The following is a 24,639-nucleotide window of genomic DNA, read 5'->3' as shown; positions in this document are numbered from 1 at the left end:
CTTCCTTGACACAAAGCCACACCATACACTTCTCTCATAGTTGTGTGGCTCTGCAATTGTCAGTGGCAGTACTCTGCAACATGCCCAGCCAGCCCTGATTCACTAAAAATCTCCAAACATAATTTTCTTGGCCCTTTCCCTTTTTGTCAGCTACATTCAGAAAAGCAAGCATAGTCACCTTGGATACTCCACATTAAAAAATATTAAAAGGACAAAGCAAGCCAGGCCATGATGGCATGATAGAGTCCCAGGGACTTGTGAGGCTGAGATGGGAGGAATGCATGAGCCCAGGGCCTCCATAAAAATCCTGGGAGACAAACCACAAGGTAGAGTGGAGTGCTCCTCTTAATTACCATTAAAAAGTGATATGCCAATGGATCAAGAATACTTATTTTGCATATTACATGAGCAAAATTTAAATATCTAGCTTGCTAGAGCCCTAATACATGTTTTGATTGATTTGTACAGTAGATTGAGTTATGTTAAACTAACAATGACATCAGCCCACCATTATGCTCTAAAACTACATAAACAGAGAATTCCCAGTCAAGGTAAAGGAGAGAACAGATGGGCACAATAATGTCTGTGCAATTTAATTTTAACTATTCATTGTCTAAATGGACCATCAAAGTTCTCTGAAAAATCTACAAGTTTCATGCATTTAAGAAAAGCAAGAATGCAACATATCTTCCTTCGGGTCTTTTTGAGTATGTTTTTTTCCTATATCCAGGAGTGAAATACCTAGAAGAGGTGTTAGTCCACAGATCTGGACAGACCCAAATTGCTTTTCTATATATTCCCTTGTAAATTCTTAATAACTGTATAATTTCTTGGGATGGTTTGCATAAACCAGTTTTCCAACTGCTCTACCAGAGGCAGGGCTTGACTGCTGGGGTTTCTTCAGCATTGTATAAAAGCAAGGTAAGTTTTCTTGCCACAGCACAATGGGATTTTAGTTTCTGGTGTCCTATTTGACTTTGACAAAATAAATCAAATGATCCTGCTAAGGAAACCAGCGAATGATTGATGGAAATGCTTCAAGGTCTTAATATAATGCATGTCATAAAATAAGAACTACTTTTATCTCAGGAACCCTTCAAATCTACAGCTTTCTGAGACTTCTTCACTTTTCCTGCCTATCCTTTCTCATTATACATTTAGAAGAAAAAGTTCAAACATGTATTTATTTAAAAAAATATATAAACATATATAAATATATATTTATGTGTACATTGTTTTATACACACATATAATTTATAATGTTTTATATATATATATATTATATATATTTGTTTCCAGGAGACACAAAGTTCATCTTGTGATTATTTTTTCAACTTTCCATGAATTTTATCTATGGATCTTAAGTCACTTTGGTAAACATTCATTTTTTTCTATTTTCAATCAAAAAAGATATGAGACATTGCCTTGAAATAGGTATGTAAATACAAAGAAGGTATAAATCTTTACATAAATTGATGCAATCCAGAGGATCATAATCCCAGATCTACAAGCTGAGGTGAGCATTAGTCCATTAAGTCTGGTTTTAAGTAAAATGAAACTGAACTAGGTTTGGATTTAATGATCTGAGGTTTGGTTTTAGCTCTCTACCCATGGACTTGAGCAAGTTTACTTATTCACCAAACCTGTTTTGGCAGAATGATTATAGGAAATGCTATTTCTTCCACTTTGTGAGAATTAAGTTAGAGAAGAAAAATCTCAGCTGCTTGAGGAAAGATGGAATATGAGTGAAAACTCCTAGAGTCTCTATCCCAGGTCTTTAATTGACCGACTCTTTATCCCAATTGAACCCTTTTATGGAAGGAATAGCTTTTTATCTACTCATTTTCCAGACTCATGGCCTTTGGGTAACCTCAATTACTTCCCCCAATCAGCTGCAACATTAATTAGAAGTATAAATATTAGTACTCCTAGTAAGATAGGTTTAAATGATTATTATATAAGAGTTATGCTGAAAGAGACACTCAGCACAATCTAGTCAAGTTAGTTTTGTGGGTATTTCATTCATTCTAAGGAACTTGAGGATGCTGTCCTCTTCCCACAGTCCAGCAGATACAAGATTTAAAATTGCTGTTCCTGCTCGAGTTCCACCTAAAAGAAAGGCAGCAATTCAGAGTCAGCTCTGGGAAAAGCTCAGAGGGAACTCCTGTTGGGGTGCTAATAGAACAAAAGAAGAGCAAAATAGGAAATCAAGAAGAAATAAGGAAGGAAAGGTTTCCTGTTTCCTTTCCAAAGTGACTGAAGGACAACTTTATGGATGGAGAGATGACCAGATGCAATTAAGTTAGTTCACTTGCTTCTTGAGGCAGTTAAACTTTCGGTATGTGCTTACCTAACACAAGACTTTCTTCCTATCAAGGCATTAGATCTTTCCAAGCTAATATGATGGGGCATAGGTTAGTTCTTAAAAGGTTTTTGCAAAGAAATGGATTTTTTTCCTCTAATATACAATAAATAAAGGTGCTCTGCGATAAGCTAGGGCTGGAAGGAGGCAGGAAACTGATTCTCACCTTCTTTGTCCTTCTGCTCACATTACTGTGTGGTCCCTCTTCAGATGGTTACTGAGGGCATTTTTGGAGATGCTTAGGACTTCAGAGTAAAAAGATGGAGAAAAGGCATTTTTCTCTGAGGTTCCTTTCCATTAAAACATCACATGGCTCTATCATAGGACATTCTAAAGAATAGGGGGTAAGACATGTAGTCTTATAGAAATGTTTCTTTTTCTTCCTTCCTGAACATTTTAATTCATGTTAATGTTACTCACAAAGACATGGCATAGATTTATTATTTTCAAAATATATACAAGCTCTCTATTTTTTTTTCAGAAAATAAGCAACACTTCTAGTTGATTTTGTTGTTTAAAATTAAACGTTGACTTTACTGTCAACATAGTATCAACTCCCACTTCTTCAGTTTCTCTGCAATTTGGATTCATATTTTCCCAGGCATTTCAAAAAACAGAAAACTAAATCACAGTTCACATTACCAAAATATATGTATTTTCTTTTGTGGTGGTTATAGGGTTATGACTTTATTGGAAAACCTGGGCTCCAATCCTAGCTCCAATTTTTGATGTGAGAAATAATATAGATATTTCTAAACACCAAGCTTCCCATTGGCAAAGAATAAGAAACAATTCATATTTATTTGTTCATTCATCATTGCATCAAATATTGCTAGAATCCATACCATTTTCTCAATGCTGTCCTAGATAGCAGGGGTTAAAAAGATAAAAACAAAAGAGTTCCAATTCCTAGCCTTAGGGAGGTTGCCATTATAAGGATTAAAGGAAACATTTAAACTTACAAAAATGATGATTTTAGGTATTATCACTGAGGATATTAGTATTATTATGTCACATAGAACAATCTTGATGGAGGTTATACTTTTAGGAGATTTTAAGATTACCATTAAAGAAAAAAAATGGGATTGGTGGTTATGTCTCAACAGTTGCCTAGAATGTGTGAAGCACTGGGTTGAATCCACATGTGTGTGTGTGTGTGTGTGTGTGTGTGTGTGTGCATGTGTGTGCACACTTTCAATTTGCTTTGAGGTCATGTGTAGTTCTCCCCTACTGAATTGCTATTAGAAAAATCAAAAAGTATTTGTATGCATCATATTAAATTATGATGTGACCATTTGGGCTTTTAAAAATTAATGCAATAAGATGTGAAAATACAAGTTATAAAGATCAAGAAAGGAGATAGAAAAACAGCTTTGTTCACAGATGACATGATTCTTTATATGAAAAATCCAGATGGAGTATGGGGAAAACTCTCCTTGAACTAATAATGTGATGATAAAAAGTTAATATAGAAAAGTCAATTGCTTTCCTATATACTAGCAATAAACAAATAGAGTTTGCAATTAACATAAACTAATTATATATGAAATACTTAGGTAACAATCAAACTCTATGTGTATAATATCTATATAAGGAAAACTAAAACTGATGAAAGCAAGCAAACCAGAACTAAATAAGTGGAAATAGTCCATGTTCATGGATAGGAACACTCCATATTGTAAAGATGTCAGATCCTCTCAACTTATAGATTCAATACTATCACAATTAAAATAACTGCAAGTTATTTTGCATATATTAACAAATTAATTCTAAAAGTTTATATGTGGAGAGGCTAACCAATATAATACTGAAGGAGCAAAACAAAGTTGAAGAACTGATATTACCCAACTTAAAATATTTACTATATAGTACAGTAACCAAGATAACTTTTTTTAAATCAGTGAGAAAATAGACAAATAGACTTACATTAATATTGTCAACTAATCTTTGACAAAAAAAGGTAATGAGAAAACATTCTTTTCAAAAAATGGTATTGGAATAACTGAACATGCAAAAAAACAACACAGACATATGTTACTCCTCCACAGCACCCTCATCCGGCTTCCCCCCCCCCAAAAAAAAAAAATCCTCAAGAGTAAGTTCTGGTGTTCCAGTGCACAGTAGAGCAAACAGTTAAAAATAATATATGATTTATTTCAAAACAGGTATGACAGAATTTGAATGGTTTTACCACAAAGAAAGATAAATGTTTAGGGTGATGGACATGCTAATTAAACTGAACATCATTACACAAAGTACACATGAATAGAAACAATATATTGTATTCCACAAATATGTATAATTGTTAGGTGTCAATCAAAATATTTTTTAAAGTCTATTTTAAATGAGAGAGAAAGGGAGGGAGGGAAGAGGAGAGAAAGAAATAATGCCACATAAGAAAATATACCTCCTCCTCTTCTGCCTGTTATGCATCAGATTGCTTAATCATTTTTTATCCATGAAGGAAGGTTTAGAATTGGGGGTAGCAGAGCACAAAAATGGGAAGCACTTGGGGCCTTGGTGAGATTATGAGCTGGTCAATTAACCCTGGAGCCATCCTGCCTTTAGACCTCTGTATTGTTATAGTTTATGCAACAGAGAAACCCTAGATATTTGCTATGTCCATCATAATGTATCAGTGGTTGGGGAGGAGATACCTGAAAAGATGAATATGGGCAAGGAAAATGCAGAGTAATAAATGACACCAGATTGAAAAATTCTGGTCTATTCAACATCATATTTACAGGAATAATTAACTGAAGGTTTCTGATAACTAGACTTTAAGATATTCTTAAAAATGGAATACTTTGTTTCCTTCTTGCTGTTGCTTCTGTACAGATCCTTAAAGCCTGACAAAAAATACTTAAAAATGAAATCATCTATATCCAATACCCAAAATAAAAACAAATAGCATCTGTATAAAAGTTTATGTGTCAGTTATCTAAAATATAGTATGCTGGATACATATTAAAAATAAAAACATATCTGGCAGCTTCTACAGTTATCTTTTCCACACTTTTATTTGTCCTTTGTCAATTCATCTCAGTAAATATTGAGTTCATTCAGCACTTACTGGTGACCAGACAAGATTCCAGGTACTGCTACATTTCAGAAACATACTTAAGGTATGTTTCTGATTTTACAAAGGCAAACAGCCTAGAAAATTCATTATCTAGCAGCCAGAATCACCACTTGCCTCTGATTTTGGAGAATTCATGCAACTATCTCACACAGGTCCAGAAATCTGAGGGTTAAAGATTTTGTGAACACAAACCCTGGTTTGGTATTCCGCGAAGATGGATATAATCACAGCCATAAATTGACAAGTTATGCATAAAGCTACAGTGACAAACAAGGCCACAAGCCATCACAGGTCCCTGAAATTACTGATGTACTTCCAAAACACCAGTAAGTGAAAGAGCAGGTGGCCCTCGCCCTGTGGGCTGCAGTTCTAAATCTTTCCAGTGGACTGGGAAATAAGCACTTCACCATTTAACAGGAGCGGAGGAAGTCACTTCATCATTGACCTGTCGAACGAACTGCTGACACAAGAAACTTTTCCCCACTTAAAAAAAATCACAAGTACCAAGTGGCTACCTAACAATTGGAAAATGTATTTTTTGCCCATGCTAACCGTCTTATTTGAAAATAGGCCAGTTCCCTTTGAAGAACTTTGGGTGCACTCCACATTTGAACTCCCACAGTCCATGAATCCCGTAGAGGTAAACCTTGGGTGAATCTGTCAATGGCATATAAATTTATTTATAACTATAGCTGTGCATCTATTATCCACTATATGACTCAAAATGCCAACTGTCTGGTAGCTGAATAGCAATTCACTGGATACCATTTTCAAAAAATGTTAGGTCAAACCTGCATTTATTACACGAGATCTTGTGGCTTAGGATTAGAAAAGAAGAAAGAGAAAACCCAGAATCATCCTGTCAGTTATCAAGTAAAGCTATAAATTGCTCCCAGAATTAACTCGTATCATTTATGGTTTTAAAAAGAAAATAACTCAATATGTATGTTTAAAGTTCTCCTGGAAGGACAAATTGGCTAAAAGGAGGGATACACTGACACAGCTCAATTAATCCTCAATTATACGACTAAGGAAAAAAAGAATTACAGTCTCTACGATTTTGGAAAGATACTAAATATGAAAATATTTCCTATTTTCATGCCAATACCAAACATAAGGAGGACAGAAAATTAACAGTGAATGCCCACTGTGAATCTGTTGCTTTGCCCTCTTTCATCTTCAGAGCCATCTTATAGTCTTATCTTCTTGACTGTACAAGAATCTGAGACTCACAGAAGTTTAAAAAAGAAACGTGTTCAAAATCGCACAATAAGTGCTGCATCCTAATCCAAGTCCCTTTGTCTATTTCATGAAGATGGACCAAACGGTAACCTGAAAATAACCTCTCTCCTCTGAATTAGAACTATGGAGTAGGTGAAAAACTGAAGCACTGGTCATGATAATTTTATTGAGTAATCATCCAAAGATTTGAAAAGATTATTCCCTCAACACTCTAAGATAGATAGCTGGCTTTAATATATCCCCCACCCCTGACTCAAATACCCAACCAAAGGTGGTTCAGCTCTTGTCATATAAAAACAAACAAAAACTGGAAGTAAAGTCAACTCTCATCAGCAACAAATCACTCTTGTGCTGCCCTGAGAAGTAGGGAGCTGGAGCCCTACTTTTACACATGCTGCTAGCTCCGATAAGCACAGCTGGGCTGAGGAGACCTCTTTTCCTAAATTCCGCTGCCAAGTTGAATTTTATGATCTTTACTGGCAGATGATCAAATGCAAACTCTTAACTTACAGCCAAGTTATCTTACAGCAGCTGTTGGAAGAAATCATTTAGAATGCAAATCTGGTCCTTAATCTATGGGAAAACGGTTGCAGTGATGGATGGCTTTTGAAGCAATAGTTCACAAATGACACCCCTGATGCCCTCTAGGATTATGGAGGAAGAAAAACTTAGCTGCCAGTTGTGTTTATTTTCTTTGGAGCAACTGCCCCTGTTAGGGGTATTGATGACCCCCAGAAAGACGGTCTAGGTATTTAAATCTTCCTCAACTTTTCTTTTTAAGTAAGTGAAATTGATATCAGACAGATATGAAGGCTATGTTTCAGGTGATTTCTTCTTAGTATCTGGGTTCACACTGACTCTCAATCCTCTGAAGCACTTTGCAATGGGATATAATAACCTACGTAAACCCCTTGGTGCTGTCAGGGAAGAAGCACCTAAGAATTCATTGAATCATTCAACACCTTTGATCTTCCTCTCTTCAGTTCAATGAAATATCACTCCTGGTTATTAGGAAGTTGTTTTCTGAAGAAACCTGGGCTTTGAGCAGTATCTTTGAAGCCTTCATCTCATGATAACTGCCATAGTTATAAGCAATAGAAAAGTGTTTCTGTCTGTTTTGTTAGGCATGGTGAATTTCAAATAGATTAAGGAATTATCAGAACAAGCATAAGAGGAAATTACTCTCATGAGTAAAAGATTAGAGAAGGGAAGTTATAACTGCTTGGAGACTTTTTATCTTGGTTTTATATACAGCAGAGTAAAACTTGTAGTCTTAATGTTTTAACTTTGAATATTAGTCTGGAAGGTCTAACATGAGGCCACTTTTTTGCCTGTATTACTGAGTCAACAAGTACAAAGGAAAAACAAGATGGCGCCACCAATCATGCTTACTTCTACGTTGTGCTCTCCTCTGACCCAGCCTCATCAAAGGCCATTCCCAGTTTCCTTAAACACACAACTGCCTTTATGACTAAGCTACATGAATGTGTGGCAGAGATGGTAAGGATTCAGTTAGGACAGGGGCAATATCCTGGATTCCTCAAAATCTCAGCTACTATCAGAAGAATGCTGTTTCTTCTGAAATAGAGCAGGTTTTGGGAGAGTAAGACAGTAGTGTGAACTTTCAATATTTTAGATTTGAGGTATCTATCAGCTAACCAAGTAAAGACACTGAGGGATCAGGGAAATGACTGACTATGCAGTTGGGGGAAAAGTTTCAGCTGAAAATACAAATGTGGAAGTTATTTGGATACCCATATTGATAACTTATCCCTGTCTGCACCCAACTCCAGATAATGAAGCATTTCTTCTGCAAACCAGAGTTGAGATCTCTTTTTTCAGAGAATACATCCCTTCATGAGATATGTAAGTTTCATTCTTTTAACATTCTTTAATGCCTTATGTTGTTTAAAAACAAAAGAAACTCTTCTGTACATGAAATAACTTTTGGTGGAATGTGTGCTTCAGACTATTAAACCTTCAAAATTGAGGTTGTAATTCTTGGCATTTTTCAATTTAAAGACTGGCAATTTGTTTCAAGTTAGAAGAGATGGCAGGGTCAAACTTTCAGTGACAAGATCCCACTATAAACTTGTCACTCCCAAAATCTGCTACAAATTTTCAGGCAACACGTAACATGCTAATGGAGTTGCAATGTGAACCAAACATCTCCAGAGGAAAGAGCTGCAAGAGGGAAAAAGAGGAGAGAGTCTTCCAAGTTATCTATTCAAAATAAAGACCTGTCATTTCATATCAAACTGTCTATAAAACTTTGTAATAAAATTTCAGCCAGTCTGAGTGTTTTTAAAATGAGAATTACAGTGTTTCTTTTTAAAAATTTGTTCTAATTATACATGATAGAATGTATTTAAATTTATTTTTATTTTTAGTTGTAGATGGACACAATACCTTTATTTTATTTATTTGCTTTTATGTGGTACTGAGGATGGAACCCAGTGCCTCACACCTGCTAGGCAAGTGCTCTACCACTGAGCTACAAACCCAGCCCGGACAGAATGTATTTTGACATATTATACATACATGGAATATAACTTCTCATTTTTTGTGGTTGTATATGATGTAGAATTATACTGGTCATGTAGTCATACATGCACATAGGATAGTAACGTCTGATTCATTCTACTATCTTTCCTGAGTGTTTTATAAATATAGAAACACTGCCACCTCTGTTCGGCTGATTTCCGAAGCTCAGTATTAAGACGCATACTTTGGCTATTGTTTACAAGTGTAAGAACCACACTCTAGGCTAAGCTGATAAGTTCTTATGGCAAACCACTTCATTTGCCTCTCTGGGTTGAAAGAGAACCATTCTGTCTTGAGAAGAGCCAGGCAACTGACTTTTAATGAGGATCAACTGGAGTGGGTGCAACAGGGTATTCTAGTTATTTTTTAAACCAGCATAATGACAAAGGCACCACATGACCAAACTGATCAACTCTGATCCTGGGAAGATTCAAGACCATGAAGATATCAATGAACCCATTTGAGCTTTTAGCCCAGCTTTTCTAAACACTGGAACATACTGCTGTATGGTTTATTCATTTCTATAAAAATTGCTTTCTCATTAAATGTCACCATTTGCCTTAGTTTTGTTGCATAGATTGAAGAACCAATAATGTCTAAACACCACTGCTGAACGAAAACAAAGAACTCTTTGTTGTTGACCTATTTATTTTACTTGAAAATAGGAATATATAACTTCCATAGAAGTACAACCATAAAAGTAATGTTAGGTTTTTATAATTAAGCCTTTTAATGGAAACACATGATTTCTAATCAAATCTACATTATTCTGTAATTTCAGGTTATGCTGTTTTCTTTATACTCTGCACTTTAAGTGCTAAAATATCTTTCATGTTTTTCTAAATTATTGTTTCAGATTTTGTAAAGTAATAAAAATACCACAAAATGCAAGACAGAAAAAGAGGATCTTAATGGACTATACAAAGGACATATGAAAGGTTTTTAATTACAATTTATTTTAAATGCATTGCGAAAGCAATAAATATTTTACATTAATAATGTTTTATCATTGCTTTTGTAACTACTCTGAAAGTGCTACTGCTTTAACATGAATAGGCTTAGAGAAATAGGAAATATTTTTACTATATGTAACATATATTACAGTGTAAGAGCAGTGCAGACTTTGAGCGACTGGTTTTAAAATATTTACTTCTCAATGTCTCTTAAAACCATGAAGATAGCTAGTTAGTGTTACTTAAAATAAAATGAAAATTAAAGATAAATATTCCCTTGCCCAAGCCAAAACATAAAACAGAAACCTAACTTAAGAAACCATTAAAAATCAACAAAATCAGACTTGCAAACAGTCTAGTAAAACATATGCTAAACTGTTTTTACCTAAGCACTGAATATTCATTGAATTATAATTCATGAGATTTTTAATTTCTACAATATCTGCATTAACGACTGGGAAAAGTTAATGTGATAATAAGAATAAAATAGATTATGAGCTACTCTTTTGAATTAAGAAGGCAACAGCAGAATAATAACAATACAGTATAAATAATCAAGCAAACCGTGAGGGCTATTTTGGGAGAATATTTTAAATGAGAGAAGACAGAATCAAAGATAGACATGACAACTCAATGAGACCCAAATGTAAATGATAAGACCATCGACAAAAGCCTTGAAGGAAAATGCTTTTCCCATCGAGGGATGATTTGTACTGGCCTCCAGGTGTAATATTATGTGCACTGATGAGCTGATCAACAGAACAGAACTTCTACCCAGCTGTAATCAAGAGTGATTGATGGTTGGGACAAAAAAGTTGATTATCATGACAAGTTCACTGATGCAGAGAAAATAAGCTCTGCTTGGAAAATGAATAAAACCTGTTCAGAGAATACCTTCTGAAACCTTATTTATAAAAGAGTCTAGGAGAAGGTTAAAAGTTGTGCAGATCGACCTGATACACTGATAAAGCCTATAAGAACAAATTTACCATACATCCATCTTCACAGATTTCCTATATAAGGAATTCAAACGCTCATCTATGCCCAATAAAGAGTAACCACATAGGTGCAATGTTATGTATGTGATTATGAAAAGATCTCTCTGCTTATCAAAAGATCACTGAAAATCACACATGGACACAGAGAATTGAATTTCCATAGCACATGAGGCTTCTGTTTGCCCTCCTTGGTTTCCTCCCCAAATGATCGCAACCTTTACTGCTATCAGATTCAATTTATATCCACACATAGATTTGGACTGAAATAAGAGTTCCTAGAGGCAGTATTTTGCATTGAAAATAAGGTTTGGCAGGCTTCACAAAGGTGAATCTGGGCCAGAATGTTGAGTGTAAATACAGCATTCTAAAATCACACCCATATTAAGCAAAGATCCTAGAAAATGAAGGAATACATGCATTTTTTTTTTTTTTGGTCTGGTTCTAAAGCCATACAAGAAATCCTGGCAATGTAATCCACATGTAGTGTGCAATTTATAGCATGCCTGGTACAATTTCATTCTCGTTAAGCCCAGGATCAATCCAAATCACCACTCTTAAACCAATCACCATAAGAAGGTGAAGGAGGTTAAATAAAGGGATAGGTTAATTTAATCTATATAGAGATTTTTGGCCATGTGGATACTTGGAAAGGGTATCACAATTACTCTAGTTAATTAATACAGAGGAGAACATTCAACAAAAGAGAGACAATACAGAATAGCCAACTGTTAGGAAGGGAAGAACATAAATGACCACAAAATCAACATGACACAAGAGCAGACACTGACATTAGTTGCCTTTTTCTCAAATCCCTTTGCTCCTCTGCACAGGACTAAATCCTTCCATTGTCCTCATTTTCAGGGCTATGGTGAAACTGGCAATTTACAGAACGCTAAAATAAATTATAAGTGAAATATAACAACAAGGGAAAAAGAGGCTTCATACACTGATGATAATTAATGCAAAGAGATGAGGAAAGTTTATCTTTGTGACTTCCAGTTACTGGTGACCAATAATCCAGTTTTACTTTTGGTCTCTGTATGTTTTGCTAGTGTCTAGTAATTCTTCGAGAAATGCGTATGGTTGTCAAAAAAGATACAAAATGACATAGTAAACTTTTAGGAGATATGTATCAACAAAGAATTCCTTCACAACTGGGTTACATCAAGAATTTTATCTCCTGGGTTAATAAAGACTACATCTGTCAGTCAGTGATGCATTTGCTGACACACCCTGAAAATCTAAGTACAATCATAAAGTTAAAATCTGGGATGTTTGGCTAAAGCGAATCCCCACCTCCCAAAAAATAACCTAAGATTCAGAGGTTGCTAGGAAGAAAGCTTTCAGAATTGTAAAGAATCAATTTACAGTCCATACTCAAAATCTTCCTCATTTCCATTTCAAGATGGTTTTTTTTTTTCACATTTAGGTTTCAGGGAATCAGTTCTTAAGATGTGAATTCTGACTTTCAGAGGGATAAAGAATCAAGGAAAAGGAAACCTAAGCTTCATTTTTATCAAAATGTGGCAATTATTTTAAACGCTTCTCAGTGAAGCTGAAACAGATCATTTTAGAGATTCTTGTTTCTACCTTCATTTTCTTGTCACAGCAATAAGAAAAAATGTTTCTAGTCTGAAGCGCTTCATTCATTTACCCACTCAGCAGTTACTGAGTGATAGCTAAGCCTTGTGGAGAATTCCCAGGGACAACTTTCAGGACCCAGACAACTTTGAGTGCACATTAGAAACATACTTGGTGCTTCACTACTACCTTCTGTTTTCCCCATCTTCTTAAACTCCTGCAGGCAGCAACAAAGACTCTCTCCTGCTCCTTTCAGTAACTTTCAATTTTGAAATGTTTGTATATTTCAGCAGCAATTGATGCCTGTACTAATGGTATCCACCCTTGAGTAATTTCTATAGTGCATGCAGAACACAAGTGGCCAACTGTCTCGGTTGAAAATTATCAGCTGATGTCAATGCAGGCGTCAAATTTCCTCTAAGGCATGCCACCTGATATGACAAATGAAAGCTCTAGGCTGGGTCTTAGCTCTAGCCCTGTTTCTTGTCCCCTGGCTGTTTCAGCAGCCTAGTGACTTTGAAATGGTAAACAAAATATGATAGTCTTTGGTTTCTCCATCTGTAAAATCTAAAATGAACAGAAAGACATCTCTCTGCACTATTTTAAAATAGCTCTTTGACTTGCTCACATTACTCCGTAGAAATACACGTGTCCCTTTGCTTACTAGGGGTCTGTATACATCCACTACTTATGTGTACTCTCAGCATTCCTAGCATTTGAAGTCCAATTTTCCATGTCTAAGAGAGGTTAATAGAAAAATAAATTGTATGATTTTGTTTTTTTCTTTGAGAATAAGGAAAAGAAACTTAGAGAAATACAGATGCATGTAGTGCTCTTTTCTCACTCTCTTCCCCTTTCTTCAATCTCCAGATGAAACTCCAGAGTAGTAATTCCTGATTCACAGATTCCTGAAATATCCCAATATTTGGAGTTTTATTTTTCAAAATCCTGCCAAATAAGCACACTATTTCTATAGATACCTATGTTCTTGACTGGCTTATATTTTCCCCTGAAATCTTTTAATAGCCAGATCCAATCTTTCTTACTTGATCCTTCTGTTCAAATTTTGTTTTCTGAGGCTTTCTGATAAAACTGTTGTTGGTTCTGCTCAAGAAGTAGAAGCTAGTACAAATGCATAGTCAGAGGTTAAGGTCTTCAAAAGAGAACTCCCAGTCACGTGACTCAAACATCCATAGCCTATGGTGCTTCAGCACACTCTCCTAAGCTAGCCCCCACATGGGACGGGGAGCCGAACAGCCTCAGAATCTCAGATGTGTTCTTATCTCAAGAAAATGAATGGACCTGCCAAAGACTTGCTTCTGAGGAGAAAAAGGCACCTAGTGGGAAGGCCATGATGTCCAGGCTGGACTTCCCAATAACTGAGTCCTGAAAACCAACAGAGGATACTCTTTTATAAAAGAGATGTTTCAAAAATGCCTCAAAATTCAATTTACAAATGGGTTCCTCGGAAGATCTTTTGGGAAATAGCAATACCAATACTGGACTTAAAGATGCTGAGAGTTTTTTTTAACAGATGCAGCTTTCCCAGGGACAATTTGTCCCTATATACTTTTAAAAGTAAAGACATACCAGGAATGAGTATTCCATATCAACGGAAAAACATACTAAATACAAACACATTAAATACGGAGTAGGTCCCTTGAAATGTTTTTAAAAAATGAACAAAAGAGATATTTTCAAACATTGATATTTCTTAAAAATGTAATACTGAAAGAAAAAAAATAATAACTAAGGTTATCTCGCTCAATATAAATGACCTTTTATACTTATTTACTACATAGTTTATAATCTGATAGTCTACATGTCCAACTTTATTTAATTCTTACAGTATCACTGAAAGGTATAGATAGTCATTCTAAATTAAAAGATTGTGGAACCAATAAGTTCAAAGAAGAGCCCAGAAACACACAACCAACGAGAAGGCAGCTCTGGGCAATAAACTGTCCAATCCTGATGGATGATTTGCCTACCAGGTGTGGGATTATGTGCACATCCTACATGCACACATTTTTAGGAATCTTTCATCAGGATATTAAATAAAATGTGAGGATAAAAATGTGCTATCATGGGCATTTTCTTAGACTGCAGACACTGACAGATATGGGGGAAAATATTCAAGAAACTGCAACACATCTTAAAAACAGAATTTATAATTTGAGGGGGGGGGGAAACATGCAATTTAAAAACTATAATAAGATTACCAATGCAACAGTTCCTTTTTTATGAAATTCAAGCATGCTCATAAAGGAAATCTGAAATTAAAAGTAGGAAGATGAAACAGAAAAGTTCTTTGACTTTAAACAAACACCAGTATTTTTTGGTTTTGTCCCTTTTAAGTTGCATTTTCTTTAAATATCAGCCCCACAAATAACAGTGATTTAAGTATTAAAAGATGTCTTAAGACATTATTATAAGAAAGTTTAATTCTCTGATTTGGTCATTTGAAAAGAAAAAAAAAAAAAACATGCTACCAGAATCTCTATTCCAAATTAACTACTTGGGTTAGATGTTATAAATGAAGAGGTGTGAATTAAATTTATATACATTGCTTATTTTCACTATCTTTCCAAGTTCAAAACTGTAGAACAATAATGATTTATAGTTTATAATATCATTGGAAAATTAATTATATTGGTGATTATTCCAAAGATCTCCCTTTAGAAGGGTCAGAGGCTAGAAGTGACATTCTCTTTTAACAAGGATTTTTCCCCCTTCTGGTTTATCAAATAGTTCCCAGAAGAAATCAATGCTTGATAATCCTCAGTTGCAAAAGGATATATCATTACTGTATTATGTAGTTCAATAATCTGAATTTATACTTGTTTATTTTTTAATTATTAAATTTATTTTTTAATTATTAAATTTATTTTTTAATTATAGATGGACACAATACCTTTATATATTTTTATCAAACCCAGTGCCTCATACATGCAAGACTAGCACTCTATCACTGAGCCACAACCCCAGCCCCTGAATTTATATTTAAACTTTCAACATGTTTATGCTTGAATTGTGAGTGTGACTGAATATGAGTGAATCATTTGAGAGGACACAGGACACCTTGCAAGGAAGGGCTAGCCAATGAATTGTTTTCCCGGTAACAGCTCTGACTTCATCCACTTAGTTCCACAAGGGAAGAAGCCCTCAAAGCCTCTCTCCAGGACAGTCTGACTCAGTAGGAAAAACACAGATCTTCATCTAAGCCATTGTTGTAGCATCCTCTGGAAATCCAGAATGGATGTGCCTCCCTACTTTGACTAAAAGAGCCATAAACAGTGAAGAAATGAACTACCCCTGTCCAGCCAGCTACTGGCCACATGGCCATCTCAACTTGTGCAGGTGAAATTAGCAAAAGGTCCCTTTTGCCTCTAAAATATTATCAAATTCTGGAAGTTAAAAGCAGATGCTAGAATTTTATATTCCTTTGTTTGGAGCCTAAGATCTTACTTCATTCACATCCTACAAAAACATCATTAAACATTCATTCTCTGTATTTCACTAATTATTCACATCCATGATGGCCTTGCTGTAAGTTGTCCTTCAAAGGCAAACTTAATAACACAGTAACACACTTATGTTAAGACGCTGATAGAATAATTGGAAAAATTACAATTTTTCAGTCTTTAATTGAAAGGCTTTTTTTTTCAAAACCCAGGGTATCTTTCCAATGAAAATTGGAAAAAAAATTTAAAGCCTGTATCAGAAGGCAATCTGATTTGAATTCATTAAATATAAATTATAACATTTCAAAAGCTAATTGCAGGTTCCAAAACGGAAACAGTACCACACAAGATACAAGTATGGCAAAATATAAACTACATGGTTTATAATATGAAGGGTTAAAAAATAAATAAGCCGGAAAGAATGGCACATGCCTATAATCCTGGCAGCTTGGGAGGATTGTGAATTCAAAGCCAGGGCTCAGTAACTTAACGAGGCCCTAAGCAACTCAGGGATGCACTGTCTCTAAATAAAATGTAAAAAGTTTGAACCCTGGGGTACTTAGCCCAGTGGCTAAGTGGCTTAGTGGCTAAGTACCCCAGGGTTCAAACTCCAACACCAAAATAAATAAATAAATATTTAGAGGAAAAGGAAACTGAATTTTCATGATCTCAAAATGAAAAGAACTGTAGGCTATTATTTTCATTGGAAGGGGAAGAAGATTTGAAATGTAAAAAATTCATAAGGCAAAATATATTCCTATGTGATAGATGATTAAACCAAGCATACAAGTAAAATAGACTTGTTATTTTTTTTTCAGACCAATTCTAAGTTTAAAAATGGAAAAAAGACAACAAAATCCAGATTTACCTGGAAAAAGGCACTTGTATTGAGATTAGAAAACTTCTTGGTATTAAAATAATCCAATATGATCTGTATGTCTATTTAGATTTTGATTTTCCTTTATAGAGGGCTGACTTTCTTATATATGGATCAATTGATAAATGTAATTGGCCTTGGCATTAATATCATGCAATTGATATTTATTTATGGATATAACTGGCCAATAAGTAAACTAATCTATTATGTCCAGTTCATTAGTTCTTCTTAGTATATAATGATGATACAAGGGCATTTTTTAAGTCTCTAAGAGAGTTTCTACTCTTATATCTTAATTTCATAATGATTATGTCTTCTTTGCAAAACAGTTAAGATGCTGCTAGTCATTGAAAAAATCAACATTGGTTCTTTTTACTAAAAAATAAATAGTGCCATAACTTTAAAAATTAGCACTCCATCGTGAATTTATACCCAAGGTTCAAGATAAAGAAAAACGTACAGATGATTAATTCATATATGTCCAGATTGTATAATATAGTCCAAAGAAACTGGACTGGGTAATTTCCCAACAAATTCAAGTGGTCATGACATTCCGTTCAAATCTAACTCAAACATCTAAATAAAATATCTGTAGCCGGCAGAATATTGACTTCCCCATCTACGAATAGGATATATTATGGGGTAAGGAGTGGGTTAGGTTAGCAGATCAAACTGGGGTTGCTAATCAGATGAATTTTAAATTGGAAAATTATCCTTAATCATCCAGGTGGGCCCAATTTGATCACAAAGGTCTGAAAATGTGGAAAATAGAGGCAGAAGTGTGAGAGGCACAATGATGACAAGTGAGGGTGGAATCTGCCATTGCTATCTTGGATATGGGAGGGCTTACAAGCCAAGGAGTGCATGTAGCCTCAGGAAGAAAAACAAAGGTCCTGGATTCTCACCTAGACTCCCCAGAAGAAACAAACCCTGTCAACACCCTGATTTTATCACTGGCTCTGTTTCAGACTTATCACCTCCAGAACTACAAGGTAATAAATTTGTGTTGTTTCAAGACACTGAGTAATGTGTTATAGCAGGGATACATAGCGTAACTATGCAGTCAAGGGTCAAGGCTGTAATATATAACAGGGGTGTGTCCATGTGCATTTTTGAAGGAATTATGACTCAAACTGATTAGTACAATCTCCTGAATACCTTGACCAGTCATTCCAGTATTGTGATTAAAGGAAAATTTAGCCATATGCCAAAACAGACCCGAAAGCAAAATCATGAGAACAGAAACCAATTGTCCCTAATAAATACATTTCAAGCCCTATGCCACCTTGACATTTCATTAGCAAAAGAAGCTGCCACTCCTTATTTTCAAGGAAATAAGGTAAGAATATGTTTATATTTCTTATGTTATATAACATTCTTGTTTATAATGTTCACTTATTATAAATAAAACTCATATGTTCAAATCCTAACCTCCAAGGTAATAATAATAGAAGGTGGGCTATTGAGGAAATGATTAGGTCACCAGGGCAGAACCCTCACAAATAAGATTGGTGCCTCTATAAATAGGCTCAAGAAAGCTCCTTTACTTCTCCACCATTTGAGAATATGGTGAAAAAAAATGCACCATCTCTAACCAGGCAGCAGGCCCTTGCCAGACACCAATTGCCAGCACTTTCATCTTGGACCTACCTAAAACTGTGAGAAATAATTTCTGCAGTTTATAGTTGGTGATAACAGCCCAAATGGACTAAGACAGGTGCTATGGAAGTAATCTTCTCTTTTTAAAGCCAACAGCAGGAATGTTTTGATTGCACTAGTAGATTTGAGTAAGACAATAGCAATCCTTTTATAGAATAAAATGTTCTCATAGAAGAAAGGAGCCACTTTTTAAATGCTACGTCTATTTCCTCTACCTGATTATCTCATATTCTATCTCATCATCTGAGCATCTAAAAGACCCATTTGGCTATGGAGATTAAATATTGGTAGGTTTAATATACTTCAGCATCCTGATCCATCTGGGCATCTCCACACTATCAACTTAGGGCAAGGTGACAGGAGATCCATTTTTAAAGCCTGGGGTCATGCATTTGCCTATAGTCTGAATGGCACCCAACTCCCATTCCTTGCAGACTAACATTCCCTTGTCTCTTCTGTATTTCACAGAACCAACTGCACACCAAAGCAGGTTTGGGGGTACAAAGGTGGTCATAAAGGTTTTTCATACTGGCCACAAGTAAAAAAATAGTATCACTGTGATGGACCCAGAATTCACCTGGTTATTATCAAAAGGTGTGAATCTTAGCAAAATTGTTATCATCAAAATGATGTGAATAACTTGCAAATCACGGTGCCAGTTCATAGATGTTTCCCTTCTATCATGTTCTCTACTTACATTTTATTTTAGGGGGCTTTAGTGATTTGAGGTCCCTGTTAAATTGCTAATATTCCTAGGATACTAACCAGAGAACTCTAAAAAATATAATCCAGAATGCAGAACTGACCTGGAATTGGGGGCCTCCATGGTAGGCTAATAGAGTTTACAAATAAAATCTTGGCCTTGAAATGTTTTGGTACCTATCTTATTTCTGAAGTGTAATCCATTGAACATGTCATTGGTCCAAAGTTTGACTATTCTCCCAAAACAAACCTACTATCTACATTTAGCATTCCAAAGCAAGTATATAAGACTGTTCATGTGTGATTTTTTTCTATAGTCAACAACCAAATATAATGAACCCCCAAATTAAGGCATATATGGAGTTAAATGTCATCTTTGGCTTTTTGACACGCTCAGTTACTGGAGAAAAATGTTTAAAAAATATTTTCTCCTGGAAGATTAGAACTGCATAATACATTTCTTTTTTAGTGAATACTAAATGATAAACTTACATCGGAATTAAATCTCAACTGGCAAATGTTGCATGATATGATTTGCTTTCTTCGATGAGGAAGAGGAACCCCGAATGTATGATTTATTACAGCTTTCTGAATCGGGTCCATCTGTAATGAGAAAAATACAACAAATAGAAATAAAGCTTGTCAGTTCCATTGGAATGTTGCCTATTTTATTAAAGAGCCAATCTGTACAGCTTCCATCTACTGTTCACATTATAAAGACCATTTTTATTCTAAGAAAAGGCATTTCTACTTTCTTGGAAAAGAGATAACAACAAGCCTGAAGCTCAGTATGATAAGGAAATGAAAAATGTACCCATTAGAGTCTGCATACTAAGTGCTTTTCTCATTTAGGATTAAGAATTGTTGCAGTTACATAGTCCTTAAGTATAATTGAAGGTTTATCAAAACTAGAGTTCTTGCTAATGCCAGTAACCTATACCATTGCCCCTAAATGGACTTCAAAACAGACTTGATCAGTTGAGCAACTGTGAAATTAAATATACATTATTAGTCAACTTTAACCTTATGCTATGCTTGGAATCTTTTAGCCTCTAAACATATAGCATACAAATCTATTTTTCAAGAATTGACACATATGAAGTTGTTATTTAAGTCATTCAGCAATCATTTATTGACCATCTAATATATTCTGATACCCTATGAACTTATTTTGGTGGTTTACAGAGCTTTGCTAAGATGTCTGTTCTCCCTCTCCATTCCATCCCAAGATAGGACAAGCAACAAGAAAACCAAATGTCAAAAATCCACTTCTGATAAAATTTAATGTCCATTCACTAAACTCTGTCTTAGGGTTCATGTGCAGGATTCTCAATTGTTACAGTCACATCAAAATTCTGACCTGCTTCTTAATTTTTCTGCAACCTCTTTGATCCTCTCTTTTTCTTTTTTCTTATCGCGGTTACTGGGGATTGAACCCATGGTTGCTCTAACACTGAGCTACATCCCTACTTCTTTTTATTTTTTTATTTTGAGACAGGGCCTTGCTATATTGCTTAGGCTGGGGCTCTAACTGGTGAACCTCCTGTTTCAGCTTCTCAAAGTTGTGATGAGGTGTAAATGTGATAATTCATGAAATTTACTTAACACAATCCATTCTTTGTGCATTAAGACATCAAGAGATGTTGACTACTATGTTTTATACATTGCAAGCCATGTGAAGAAAAAGGTTGCATCAGCCTCACAGTCCTATAGTCATTGTTGACAACCTACCCATTTCACATATAGCCTAAAACATTTTAAAATGATTCCAATTCTGTCCATCTGTTCATCTGTCTATCTATCTATTTATCCCATGACTTCTGTTGAAACCTTACAAACTTAGAAACTTTCTATCAAATTCAAAGCTATGATAAGAGTCCTTACCAAGACTTGAGACAGCCCAGAAATGACTTGTCATACATTAAAAAGCTAAGAAGGTGTCTGAAAAATTATGTCGAATATTTAGCTTGTGTTCCACATTAAGTTCATTAATTCCTCTAAATAGGACATCAATAAATTTCACTGGGTTTTGTGTATTTCCAGTCACTGGAACTAATTGGCTCCCAGGCTTCCTCTAAGGGTAGGGAGAAGAAAGTTTCTGTCTCTTCTGTATTCCCATCTCCTCATTAGGTACTTTTGATGCACACTTTTAAACAGCAACAATAAAAATAATAGCAGTCAGCATTTATTAAGTGCTTTCCAGGTGGGAAGCAGTTAGAGTGACCGAGAACTCATGGGTCTGATCATTTTTATTGGCCACCTCGCCTTTGAATTTATCATTTCATGTCAATACTTGCCCAGATTCTAGATGGAACTCAGGCTGCCCCCTGTCATTTCTAGTCATTTCTAGTCACTTCCAGGTATATGCAAATAATAGGATTCCCTCCTCACTTACTGCTGAATTCTACCATACTGTCTTCTGAATCAGTTGAAATTAGGTATACTTTAAATATTTATATACATGATAAGATTTTCCAATATTAAGTGTACAAGCTGATGGGATATGATAAATGCCTTCAGTCACAAAAATTATCACAGAGAACATTTCCAGATAATGAAAAAGTTCTCCCCTTCCACTCTGAGGTCAATCTGTCTTCTACTTCCAGCCCAAGACCACCGGTAGGCTTGCTTGTCACTAGAGTTTTGTTTACTCTAAGTCTATATAAATGGCATCAAACAGTTTATGGTCACTGTGTCTAGCTTCCTTCATTCGGTCTAATGCTTGTAACGTTCACCTGTGTTGTTGCGTGTCTCAGTAGTGGGTTTCTTTTTATTGCTGAGTGGTATTCCCTGTGTACCAATAGATCACAGTGTTTGTAGATTTTTCAGATGATGAGCATTTGTATATTTTGCATTAACTTCTATGATCTTTTCAAGTGTTTAACAAACATGAAATCTAAACTCACTTTTTAAATTCTGTCCAGGATTGTCATCTAAACTTTGAAAAATCAGTTTAAAATTACAGTATCCTTTTCCCTTAGCATGGGCCAGCTTACAGGGAAACCTACTGCCAAGTCTCCCATCCCAGCCTCGCTTCCAAACTTTCCTCAACTCCACCTCATTCCTGTTTCCACCCAATAAAAATTAACAATGCACAAAGTCTAAGACAGTAGTTATGCAAGTGTGTAAATAGATGAGATGGTCTCAATAGCTCCCATCTCTGGGGTTATTCTTAAGCTACCTTTTACATGTCATCACAAGAACTTCTGCAACAACCTCAGAGATGATTAACCCTTCAGCCATTAGCAGAAGGAAAAATTTAAGGCAGAAAGAGGACACCACCTTGGAGGAAGTTCTCATACGGTCCTGTTGGGTGTGTTCTGTGTACAAACAAGGCCCTTTTCTTTTAGAGGATAAGGTGAATCATGCCTACAACTCATTAAGCAATATTAAAGCCTCATAATGATGCTTTGAAATATAAATGTACTGCAATATTTATATCAAAGATACACTCTGAAAATACCCATTGCCAATTTTTATCATATATTGGTGAGCAGGGTATTATTTTGGTCTTTTGATAACACTGGGGAAGCTGCTTTTGCGACTATATTCAATCCAAATCTGTGTAGGAGGTATTTTGGAACTAGACACTTCATGCAAATGTGACATATTCTCTAGATTAAATTCTTTTGTTTGAATTGAATGATGCTCTGATCACGGTGGCTATAAAATCAGATTTCAAAATGCAAAGTGGTGTATTATTCTTTGGAGACAATTTTATTTCCCGGTATACTTAAGGGGGGAAAAAAAACAACACTTAACAGAATTATACTTTGAAGATGGATTTCACAAACTGCAACTACATCACCAAAAATAATTATCTTTCATCATTTTAGAAGTTAATGCAACAAAATTATAAAAGTTAACACCTTTATTAATAAAAGTAAACAATAATCTCTACTGTATGTGTTAATATATACACATATATAACAAATTACAATGAGTAATTATAAAGGTCTAAATACTAGTCATTGTTTAATACTGAATTAGATGATATCACATGCTATGCTAGTAAAAAAATTATCTATTATCTATCCAATCTACAGATATATATACACAGCCATTTAGATCCTTTAACTTAATGTTATAATTCTTTACCATTATAAACTTTCTGCTTAAAAGAAAGTCATACGTTGATTTTTGTCTCCACAAACCAATCGATCTGTTCTGTTAAAACAAAAATCTCTCACAAATATGTGCATGTATTGTTATCAGGTTTTATGCAAAATCAGCCTTAATAGAGGCCAGTATATGAGGGGTTCTTGGATCAAACAAGTTGAAGAAAATTAAAATACTAGCCCAGAGATTCACAGTGCACAACAATATTAAAATATGAGATACCCTAAAATAAAATTGCTTTAATTTAGCTTATAAAATAATATGTAGCCAATATATATATTAGTTTGCTCTTCAGTTTGTTTTAAAATTCAGCATGTTTTTTTTTTTCTATACAGGCAATTTAGAAAATAGTGACCTGTGAAAAAGAAAAGTCATTTAAAAAAATGCAAATAAAAAATAAAGGCTTGGGTGTAAAGACACTAAAATTATAACACATAGAAATCGGGATACATACAAATCTTCAGCCACATTCTACTTTAGTTTGAAACTGCATTAAAAGCTCAAGAAATGGTAAAAAATCGATATGGTCTTTTACGACATATTTGTCTGGTTTCCAAATTGGAATATTTTACAGGGTAGAATATCTGAATCCACATTCTACCTTCTCAAAACAAAAGCAAAGAATGGTACACTACTGATTGATATGCCTACCCAAACTCAAGACTATAATTCAATTTCAAACTCAGCCTATGGCCTTATTTAAAGCCAAAATGAATATGTTTTTCTTCATTTCAGGCTTAAGGACCTTTGCATTTCTATCAGAGGCTGAGGTTTTCACCACTTCCCCTCTGGGCATTCCGCTAAATGGATTTATAAATGAGCATACAAGGGGCACGTCTCAGGGGCTCAGCTCCAGAGTTCCTTCTCCAAGGTTCCTGGTGCATTTTTGGAGAGGATGTACCTTTACCCTGAGTTTGCAATTTCTGCTCTAGGAGACACCCTCTCTTTCTCTGTCCTATCATTATTGTGATCTTTCAGTTTTTAAATCTAAGAATAAGAACTTAAATGCCAGGAAATTTAGAAATCCAGAATTGTAAAGGTTGTCTCTTCCAGCTG

The 24,639-nt window shown here is 35.1% G+C and overlaps 1 protein-coding gene across 2 annotated transcripts in view; it reads right to left on the bottom strand.

Moving 5' to 3' along the window:
- ZNF385D (zinc finger protein 385D) overlaps positions 1–24,639 on the bottom strand; it is a 296,749-nt gene that overhangs the window by 105,095 nt on the left and 167,015 nt on the right. The window contains exon 3 of one of the 2 annotated variants that reach the window (XM_081283994.1): positions 19,957–20,067. The exons of the other annotated variant lie outside the window; for it this stretch is intronic. Coding sequence (XP_081140120.1) covers positions 19,957–20,067 — 111 coding nt within the window. The remainder of the gene's footprint in view (positions 1–19,956; positions 20,068–24,639) is intronic. 2 annotated transcript variants of the gene reach the window in all.

This window comes from Spermophilus citellus, assembly GCF_964194105.1.
Source record: "Spermophilus citellus genome assembly, chromosome: 3".
NCBI lineage: Eukaryota > Metazoa > Chordata > Mammalia > Rodentia > Sciuridae > Spermophilus > Spermophilus citellus.
The sequence above is the reverse complement of the archived record's forward strand: the minus strand, read 5'-3'. Positions and strand labels throughout refer to the sequence as shown.